General features: G+C 41.0%; 1 protein-coding gene across 1 annotated transcript in view; it reads right to left on the bottom strand.

Moving 5' to 3' along the window:
- Positions 1-5,662: 5,662 nt before the first annotated feature.
- The window catches only part of DNAJC1 (DnaJ heat shock protein family (Hsp40) member C1), a 106,570-nt gene continuing 101,099 nt past the window's right edge, over positions 5,663-11,133 (bottom strand). The window contains exons 10-12 of the mRNA XM_054273810.1: positions 7,971-8,019; positions 7,043-7,503; positions 5,663-5,879 (exon numbers count right to left, since the gene is read on the bottom strand). Coding sequence (XP_054129785.1) covers positions 5,811-5,879; positions 7,043-7,503; positions 7,971-8,019 — 579 coding nt within the window. The 3' untranslated portion in view covers positions 5,663-5,810. The remainder of the gene's footprint in view (positions 5,880-7,042; positions 7,504-7,970; positions 8,020-11,133) is intronic.

Below are 11,133 nucleotides of genomic sequence, written 5' to 3'. Positions count from 1 at the left end.
TATGACTTGTGTGAATGTGAGTCTTGTGGAAGAAAAGAATATTTCTGTTAACATCACATGATAGGAAGGGTTTGATTTGCACATGACTACTAAATTTTATTACAAAAAGTTTCAAAAAGTATTTTTCATGTACATTTTTGCTTTCAAGTGACAGTGACGTAGCTGAAAAACTGTTGAGGGGTATTTCTGCTTACGGGACAGCCATTTCTGCCTGTTGCAGCCCTGGGGCTGATGATGTCAGATTTTGCTTTCCCCTCTCCAAGAGCAATGACTGGACTCCAGGAGCAGTGGCTGTTGTCCCACTGCTCCTGTTTGTTCTCAGTGGGGAGGGGACAATTCCTTCCCTGCCCTGTGCCTGGGTGAGGGGAGGAGCCCGAGGTTGTTGCTGTAAACTTTGAACTGTGCTTTCTGTAAAACCAGCTCAGTGCTTTTTTCCATGAATTTAGTTCACTGTCCATGGGAAGGCTGGTAAATAGCTGAACTCCTGGTTTTTATTTCCCAGGAAGCAAAGAGACCATGACCCCTCCTGTACAGTCACTTGAAGATAAAATGTGAGGGCTTGTGCTCATCAGGGGGTGACAGACAAGAGTTGCATTGTGGCATCCTCAGTTTTTAGCCCCTCTCTAGTCAGAGGCAGCCTGAGGCTCAGGGCAGCTTCTGGGACAAGCAGCAGGAAGATGGGGTTGCTGCTGCCTGTGCCATTTGAATGTTCCATCTGCTCAAAGCCCCTGTATTGAATAGATTTGTTTTATTTTCCAGTGGGGACAACTGGAGTCCTGAAAGAAGACTGGTAAATGAACAAGCTCAGAATTAACAGTAGGGAAACGTGAAACATCTCCTGGCACAGCAAAGGGGCAGCACTTGCTCCCACCCTCACCAGGACTAGAAAAACCTCCTGACATTTTGGGGGTAGTTAATGAATGTTTTATGCTTTAAGGTGAAGAGGTTCAGGAGACTTCTGCTGAAGCCTGTACAAGGGCCAGGAGCTGTCAGTGTTCTGGCCCTGTTGAGATCTGGCTGTTGGTCAATGCTGAGGAGGAGATTACAGAGCAGGGAAGGCTGGGCCCCAAAGTTACACTTGGTGCTGCCAGACCTGGAGAGGAGGGGGAAGAAAAGCCCAATCTGCCCCTGCTCCAGCACAAAGGCTGCAGAGAATCCTGAGTGCCACCTCTCCTGGAGCCATGGCCTGCTGATTTATTCATGGGCCTAAACCAAAGCCAAAAACCCCTAGGCAATATAAGTCACCTTGCTCCAATTGGAGCATACCATAGGAATCAGTAAAATTGCTGAGTCCTGCCTTTCCTTGTGTATTTCTCCTATTGGAGAGATGGCATAAACTCTGGTACCCGTCTCCTGCTAAGAGAAGTGTGAAATACTTGTGAAATTGTTAAAAGAGATTGGTGCCAGAAGCCCAGAATAGCAATGGGTGGTTTACAGTACCACAGTCCTGGTGTGCCAACAGCAACAGCAAGGAAATAATGAAAAGGACAGTTCTGACATCCAAACAAAAAATTCAATTCACCAGCCCTTCAAAGAAAGAGACCACATCAAAGCCAAGTTCACATGAGGGCCAGATGCAGTCAAAACCAACCTTGTTTCAAATGACTTTTCAGGTCCTGACATGAAAGATGATGGTCTGTGGCTGATTTGGCACCAGTTCAGTAAAGCCCACAGTGGTGTCCCTGTGGAATGCCTTGGATGACAGAGCAGCCCAGGCCCTACACAGGTCCCTGGAGCCAAGCTGCTGAGCTCTCCAAGTGTTGGGAACTGTCCTGGCCTCAGTGGTACGAAAGCAAGCACAGACTAAAGGTGCTGTATTCGGAAGATGTTTTACCAAAACCCCACTTTGCTCACAACAATGACAACAAACCTTATGGCTTACAGAAAGCAGCTAAAATTCTGGACAGCCTACATCTGAAATCTTGCTTTTATCAATTTTATCCATTCAAGCTGTGTTAGCAGGAGCAACTCATTCAGCAGAAGCACTGCTGTGACATTTAAACCGACCATTTTTCTGATGCCTGTTTTTCATATGCTGCACTAAAATCTTACTGTTGGCTCTGGTAAAGGAGAACTCTTCACCATTCCTGTTGTTTTCAGGCCCCATCATCTCACAAAGAAGTCACATTGCAAAATCTTTCCTGAAACTTTTTTTTTTAAATTAGTTCAAACACTGAGAACTATAAAGTTGAGAGTAATATAGTCCAAACATCTACATTTACAAAAGGACACTACAAAAGAGCATCTGCTGGTCTTTTCTCTAGAACTAAACAACTAAACAGCCTAAATGAGAGCACTCCCACCAACTCAGTCATATTCTACTTGTGTATGGATGTCAGGATCCTCTAGCTTGGCATTGGACTTTATCCTCAGCATGGTAAGGGAATATTGCCCTCCTTGTCTCATCTGTTCTAAACAACTGCTTTCCATAGTGTTCTGCCCCTGCCATCAGCAGAGATGAGCAAAGGCATTAAAAGTGGGCTCACACTGGGCAAATTTTAGGTGCAAGTCAGGATGTAGAACCTGCAGCACAGACTGTTTCTAGGACTGGACACAAAGTTACAGTGCAAAAGCACTGCTGAGCTACAGCTCAAAACTGCCCAGGAAAGAAAATGTAATTTGCTAGCAGGCAAATGTTTACTTAAAGGAAATCTGCTAGATTCTGTGCTAGACAAAAGTTGGAAGAAGGTTAAATCCCAAGTCTTGAGTGGGGGGTAACAGACCCATGAGAAAACAAAGCCTGGCTACAGTCTTCCACTTCTCTGATGAGCATCATGTCTGACCTCAGTCACCACAGACTAAAGGCACTGATAAACCAGCTGTGTCATCATCCACAAAACACTTGGCAACCCAGACAGGACCCTGAGAGGCTCTGAAGGTGTTGGACTCTTACTCAGGCCTCCTTCCTCCCTACTGCCAAACACTAGAGCTAAAGCTAGGGGTGGGACACTCCCTTGGCCCTTGAACTGAACATGAACATTCACTGGATGCAGCCTGGCCAAAGCCTTCACCACCCTGCTCTGTGAGGAATGGCTTCCAGCTGGGATCTGGGATGGGATCAGAGCATCTGCTTGCAGAGCTCAGATCACTGCTGTAGAGCACTGACTCACATTCCCCATCCCAGGCCTTCAGTTCCAAAGGACCCATGAGTGTACACAAAACCTTCCCAGTTCTTCATGCTGAGACAGTTGGGCCTGTCACCAATCCCTGGTGCAGTGCTCCTGTGCAAGAGGCCAATGCATTTCTCCTGCACAGCCAGCCTGCCCCTGCTTCAGGAGGTTCAGCCTTCAAGCAGTAAGGATGCAACCCATCAGTTCCCTTCCATCCTGGCACAAGCAGCACCTGTGATTAGACAGACATGCACCCCTTCAGGTGTTCAACCTGACACGTGTGACAGCGTGGCACGTTCAATCTTTGCTCGTCCTTAAACATCTTCCTTCGGGTAAACTGGACTTGTCAGAGCATTGTTTTAAGTTTCTGGCTGTGAATGGTCAAACAAACAAACAAACAAACAGACAATGTTACCAGTTAGCAGTGCTTGTCCTTCTTCCTTTGACCCTGTGCAGAAAGGCTGTGTGGAGGGAAGCAGAAGGGGTTGGGGGGCAGTGTGTGACTATTGCCCCTCACCCTCTGGGGATGTGGGCAGGCTCCAGCAGGAGCTCACCCCCAGCAATAAAGGTCAAGAGTCCTCCTAAGTCCTTGTTACAGTTGTTACTGGATTTTTTTGCCCTGACACCTAACTAAGCTGTTTCTCACTCCAAACTGAGCCCATTGTTATTCTTCACAGCCACAGCAGATTTGTAACAGTTCCATATGGATCACATCAGGGAAACAGATCACACAACTGCAAAGCTCTCTTTTACATACCTGGAAGATTTTTCTCTCCCTCTAGTCTAGAGCAAATACCAACAATACCTTCCTAGCAAATCAGGCAGTGCAAACACTGGATCATTCTCTCTGCTCTCTTCTGGATGCTCTGCACCTCAAAGTGTGACACACTGAACCAGGCGCACCATCCCAGGTAAAGTCCTGTAAATCCACAGTGGAAAAGAAAAGACAATTCTCTCCTCCTCACAGGCTAAACTCTTCCATTACTTGCTTTCTCTTTTAGAAACTGCAGAAATATTCCCATTACCAGTCTGTTTTTTTCATGAACAGTACATCTCCATTTCCTCATATTCTATCCCAGCTCCACCCATTAATTTTCACCAATTCACCATTTTAGCAGCTTTTCTTTGCAGCCATTTCAACTACCTTGCTTACCATCTAGTCATCTCTCATTGAGTGTTCTGGATGACTAAAAGCTTTTAAAAGTTAAGTTTTCCTGATACCTCTTGAAAATACCTCACTTGATCTCACTAAGATTCTTCCTTCAAAGTAGCACAGAATTCCTGTTCCACTGATTAGCAGACAGATCACAGCTTCTAAATATCTTTAACTTCCAGTACAGTTAAGCTGTGAAGGTCTCTGTGAAAACAAAAAGAAATTCAATGCATTATTTTGTATCTGGCTATGTTTCCATAATATCATTATTTCTACCAACTAAGATTTTTTTATATGAGACAAAAAAAAAAAAAAAAGAAAAAGCTCCAGCTGGAAGGGGAACACATATGGAATGCTGTTATATTCCCTAAATTTAAAGTTTTATGGAAATGGGATGAAATGTTGTGAAGTGCTGATCTGACAGGAGGAGCACAATTGCCAGTTACTGGGGAAATCAGCAGTGGGAATGGCAGGAAGCTAACAGAGACTTTCAGCTACCAAGTTTCAATTCTGAGTTCAGATACGTGATTTTCTGAGTTTTCATTCTGATTTTGTATTAAAGCTAAAACAATTTTTAGAATCCTGTTATGAAATCACAATTTTAATGGTAAATTGTGCTTTAAAAAATGCAAGTCTTTAATGTTTCTTGCACCAGACTCTGATCACTGCTCTGATTTATTGCTGTCATTTACAGCCCATTAAGTACCCTTTGTTCCAGCATTTTAAGCTTTTCACAATTTTGGAAAAGTTATACAAAACAAAATTACAAATATGGAATAATATAACCCTTATTACCTAGTCTTCAAATTGAATCCGGGGTATACAACCATCCCCAAAATGAGAACTCTTAGCCCAAGACTGTTAGCCATTCTGTACTTAAAAAGTAGTCCTGAAGTACTCTATCTCTTAATTTCTAATTAAAGCATGAAGGCCTTTAGTGTTTTTACCCATTTCAACTTTACTAAATCAACCATGCTATCAAATACCACTGTAGGGTTGGCAAAATAATTTGCCAATAATATATTGCAGACACATATAAATATATGTGGAAGTTAATATTAGAAATACTACTTATTTCAAAATATTACTAAATATTTCTAAGAATAAGGAATTTATAAGCATATGGTTTTGGATTTAGAGGTGCAAGAAAGAAAAATATATTTTGAGTACAGTGTTTCATTACTCTCATGCTTGCTTAACAGTTTCAGGTCAATTCTATTTTTCAAAACAAATGCAAGTTAGTTGTATATCCACTGGCTGCAAACCTACCAGATTCAGTATGTGATTATCAGAGGGGGTTTTCCTGCAGCTCTGCTCACTTTCAGACACTGTGATCACACATCTGCATAAGCAGCTCTTCAATACAAACACACCTTCATTCTTCAACACACAAACCAGGTAAGATGGTATAAGATTTATTAATATTTTCTTTTACTAAGGCACATGACATATAGAAATACTGAGGTACAAAAATGCAGTTTCCTGCATATGAGATTTAAAACCCCATTTTGACAAAGATGAACTACATCTCTTCTTGCTCACAACATTCAGCTTTTAGCCATTTTTTTCTTCTGTACCAGTTCAACAAGCAACTTGTATCTTGCTATACACTCCTCCTGAAAGGAAACACAAAAGTGTTATTCAAAGGTTGGTATTTCAGTACTGCTTTAACTCTATACACACTACCTCATTCTAGAAGAAGAGCTGTGTTCTGGGGATTGTCTAGGAGTTTTTTTTGTTTGGGTCTGGTTTTGTTTGTGGGGCTTTTTTTTGTTGTGGGTTTTCTGTTGGGTTTTTTCTTGGTTGATTGGTTGTTTTCTTGTGGTTTTAAAGTTGCATACTGAATTTGAGAAGGAGATTCAACATCTAGTGAAGTGGGGATTAGAAAAATGAACTTGCAATTTACATTTCTTAGTGGCTCATTTATCTGTTTGAAGAGCACACAAACCCAAGAAACAGTTACAGTACTTGTTGACAGTGACTGCAAGAGCAGTTATGGAGCAGCTTTATTGCAGGGTCTGCTTTGAACAGTTCCTCTGGTGTGAGCCACACTGCAGACAGGTTAAGCTGAGCCTCCAAGGTCACTAACTCAGCACCTGCTGGCACCAGAAACTGCAGAACAGCTCCCGAGCCAGAGACACCCAAATCCTTCCCCAGGCATTTCCTGCTCCCTCACTGTGCTTGCCACAAATATTACAGGGCTTTTCTGCAGATACAATGGCTGAAGCAAGCAAACTAAGCTATCACAACTATTAGGAAACCTAGTACACACCATCTATATCAATGACAATTAATGCTATTTTGAAAAATTATACTTACAAAAAGAACATTAGATTGATTATTGAGCATTTAACACTTGCAGATGGATTATTTATTTTGTTTGTTCATTAAGATGGGTTGAGAAAGGCATTGTGAACATGTAAGCAAAGCAGCTTATCAATGTTTGGTTACTAACTTTGAATCAAAATTAGTTTTAAAATCTAATTTTGTCCTGCAATTCAAGATCTGAAAGGCAGAGGAGAGGTAGGTATTTTAAATGAAACAGGAGGTATTTCAACATTTTCTGTGTTAGACCAAACAAGCTGACATAAATGAAAAAAATGTTTTAAATGAAGCAACAAACATGACAGTGACACTCTGTAGGTCACCTGAGTCTGGACTGAGACCATGTACAGGCCTCACCTTTCTATATGGACCCTCATTCTTAAGATAATTATAAATTGGTAGCAAATGTGTTTCCCCTCAGTTTATACTACAGTTCAGTCAAAACAAGTCATACCTTGCTTTTTCCAGGAACGCATTTTGCTATTTTATCCCAGCGATCTGATGTTCCCTTTGGATACTGCTGCAAGGCCATTTCCAGAAGTTTCTGTTGATTTTGAGTCCACGGTTCTTCTGGTGCACGGCTTTTCTCCCTTCTTCTGCTTTCATCATCACTCTCTTCCTCTTGCTCAGTGTTATCAAAATCTTTCTGGCGTCTCCCTCTGCCCTTCTCTTCCTGTCCCGCCGTTTCAGGTGCTTTGACAATTTTCCGCCTTCGGTGTCTGGTTTCACTTGCTAGGGTCTCCTTTGGATCCGCCTGGGTATCCATCTGCTCTGATGTAAGATTGTAGTTCCCCTCCTCCTCCACCTCCTCTTCCCTCTCTCTCTGGGTGATTATGTGATCTGGCAGATTCATGTTGACTTTGTAATTTTTGGAATTGTGTGCCAGTGTTTTAAGCTCTGAGAGCCGAATGATACCTGTTAGAAGCACTGCTGTTAAACTCTGAAAAGTAAAACACCCCACAAACAAGCAGGAAACTGCCCACAAATTAAAGGTTCTCAGAATAGTGCAGAATGGACAAAAAGTTTTTCTGGACTGACAGCTTAAGGAAAAACTGAAAAATCAAGGCATTCACTTGATCATCAAGGTGATGAACTTCACCAATTAGGAGCTTATCTGATCTACAGGAAGTGCTACTAAATTCCCACACTGATAGAAACAAAGACAGCAAGCTGAATAAATGACCAAACCCCACAATAAATGGAATAAGAAAGGAATACATCCAGGAATACATCCAGGAGGATGTAGCTAAAGGGAAATGTTCCCTCAGAATACCCAGCAGTTCTTTTTTCTCAAAGCAAGGCAAGGTTGCAAAAATCTCTCTGCAGAGCAGACTGAAAGGCACAGCTATCACCCAAACCCAGCCATTTCCAGAAGCACACACCTGGTGTATATGTAACAGAATCCTTCACCTGTTTGGCTTTCAGGGTAACCTGCATGAAGACAACAAAAGTGAAGGACTATTAAAAAATGTAATCATTTAGGCTATTGAAGAATTCATTTTTAGCTTACCACAAAACACCTGCATTGAAGACACAATAAATATGGTAAGGCTGTTGTTCTTTAGCTGCCTTTGTTCATATGTAGAGTTCAAACTGCCTTAAAGTAACCTTCTAGACTTTGTTCTTTCTACATAATTCCTGGCTCATTAAAATAATATAAATGATGCTATACATTTCTATTACTATCATAATAATACACCACAGTTGATACTTTAATTTTATTTTCTTTCCTTGTTAAACCCTCATTTTCTGGCCTAAAAATACCACAAGGATAGGGGGAAAAAAACCAAATGAGTTATCTTCTATACATTAGTTTCTCAATACTGAACCAAAGAACAGAATGACCCACATAGGTCCAGATGGTGGAGCACACAAGTGGACAGGCATTCAGTCCCCAAATGAAAGGTAACAGTTTGACTGCCAAAGATCAGCCAAGACATCTCCTAAGTCCTGGTACTGCAGCAAAAGTTATTACTGATAGTCCAGAGGATATAGAGCTGCTTGATTCAACCTCTCCATGTATAATGAAATCTCTGTCCTGGGAGAAAAATAACACTAATTTTAGCATTTTTGGATTTTTTGGAGTAAAAAGTGATTGTTTCAAATTTTGTTCTGTTTGTAAGCAAACAAACAGCCTTTCTCCCAATCCAGAACAAGGAGCTTCCTCATCCCAAATTTCTAGACCTCAGATAAGAAGCTAGGCTTCACTTAAGATTAAGAAAGATTCTTTAATTATTATCTTTGTTATAAAATGACCACAGAATTATAGAATGGCTTGGGTTGAAAGGGACCTTAAGGATCATGTGGTTCCAACCCTCCTGCAATGAAGACACCTTCCACTGGACCAAACAAACTTGAATGCTTCCAGGCATCCATGACTTCTCTGGGCAACCTTTTCCAGTGCCCCACCACCCTCACAGGAAAAAAAAAATTCTTCCTAACCTCTCATCTAAATCTACTTCCTGTCAGTTTAAAGCTATTGCCCCTTGTCCTATCACTGCAGGCTCTTGCAAAAAGTCCCTCTCCAGCTCTCTTGTAGCTCCTTTTAGGTAGCAGCCTACAGCCCCAAATTCAGGTACCACAAAAACCATTTTAAAATATAGTACTCAAAGAATTATACAATCTTTTCAATTGCTGAAAATGTTTTAGCAATACTATATATAAATTTCTTGGTTTTCTTTTTGATCGTGAGGAATTTATTAAAAAGCCAGAAATTGAAATCCAGTAGTCTGAGCCACTCAAACAGAACTTAAAATGAGAACAGGCAAGGCAGTGAATCAAACTTGCTACTACATGGGATGGGTTCCCTGTGCTCCCTGCTCTCTGAACCTGGGACCTCAGATGTTAACATCCCTTCAGTATAAGGTCTGTGGCAGTGTGCTGCTCAGACCAAAAATAAAAAATACATCACTTACAAAGTCAGGAATTCCTCTGTGTGGGATTTGTGGGATTTAGCCACAACAGGAATCATTTAGCCACAGCACAGACTTCTGCTGTTTTAGCTACCTAATGTTAACAATAACAATTATTCCCTACTCAGAGCAGCACTAGAGAGCAAACTTGCCAGAGGGTTGTAAAGCCATTTCCTGTGAGAAGAATTAAACTTTAAGATTCAGGATTTTTGTTCTATGACAAGATTGATAAGGGAGCACCCCAATAGCAAAAATACCTTGGTACCATCTGCTTCTAGTCTGGTCTGTTTGCTTCCTCCCACCCACCTTTCTGCCCACAAAATTGCAGCAGTTTGCTGTAAAAATAGGCTGGTGCTGGATCTCCTTAAGGAAATGACAGCAAGACTTAACAAGGCAAAGTGGTCTATTTTCCCTACAAATTAAGCCTCATTTTCTGGGATGATTAAGTTCAAATGAAAACTCTGAACAATGAAATCCCAACTCTAATTAACCAAAACCTTTATCCAGAGGTAGACATCTGGCACAGAAAACTCCAGTTTCTACTGTTGCAGTACGATAAAGTTTTAATTGTTCAAAGAAAAATGTCAGGATACTGTAATATGAACAGATAATTTTAAGTGGCACTAACAGTTCTGGGACCTCTGTGGTCCCAATTTTGAAAGAATAGAAGGGATCTTCCTTGAAAAATATGATCCATTAACAGAAATTGCCTTCCTTAAAAAAAATTGTATTCTAAAAAAATCTAAAATAATAAAATTAAAATGTTTGTGTTCCATCTTTAGCAGTGTCTCTACAGTATTAATAATTTAAAAGGCTGAGAGGAGCAGAAACCATTCTTGACTGCTGAACAGAATGGATCCCTAGTGGTGTCCTGCTATGCATCTCTTAAATAGAAACCATGTTATATAAACTGGATTATAATAGATTATTTTCAAAAGAGGGAGAAGAATTTGCCATGCAAACAAGTAGCTTTTAGAGCTTCCTGCAATGATGCAGTGGATTCATTGTAAATATGACAAGGCCCTATCTATCTCTGTGGATTCCAGAAAACTGTCCCTAAACCATTTTGCTATCTTTAAAGTAGATCTGTCAGAGATTTACAGCCTGCTCATAAGGACACAAAGGCAAGAGAAAGAGAGCAGAAAAGATTCCCTGAATAAAACAGAACAGAATGAGCTGCCAGCAAAGACAGGTACCATGAGCTGCTGCCTCAGTGCCAACTGAGCTCAGTTTTCTCTCTGCTGAACCTCTGATGTTTCCACAGGTCAGCAATTATCATTTTATCTTTCAAGCTGAGACTACACAAGCAACACAAACTTTGCTTTGGAAGTGGTGCAAATCAGCTGAATTTCAGTTTCCTTTACAAGACAGGTGTCCCCAGATTCAATTAGTATATGTATTCCATCACAGATATAAATTTTGCTGCATATTACATCTATTTGGACTGAAATCTAAACCATACCTCTCCACTTGACCAGTGAAGGATTTTGACTTATTCCCAGATCCCAACTGCATTTAGTATTTCCCCTTACATGCAGAAAATTCTGGAGTAAGAGCCTTTCCACAGGTTATCTTATGTTGGCCAACTTCACTCATTACAGCTTGGTGAAACAAGTATTAAGTTACTTCATTC

The sequence above is a fragment of the Melozone crissalis genome, unplaced genomic scaffold (assembly GCF_028551555.1).
Source record: "Melozone crissalis strain CALT ecotype California unplaced genomic scaffold, PUWL_Pcris_2 ptg000016l_1, whole genome shotgun sequence".
In the NCBI taxonomy this organism is placed as follows: domain Eukaryota; kingdom Metazoa; phylum Chordata; class Aves; order Passeriformes; family Passerellidae; genus Melozone; species Melozone crissalis.
Note: the sequence above shows the minus strand (reverse complement) of the source record. Positions and strands in the feature narration are given on the sequence as shown.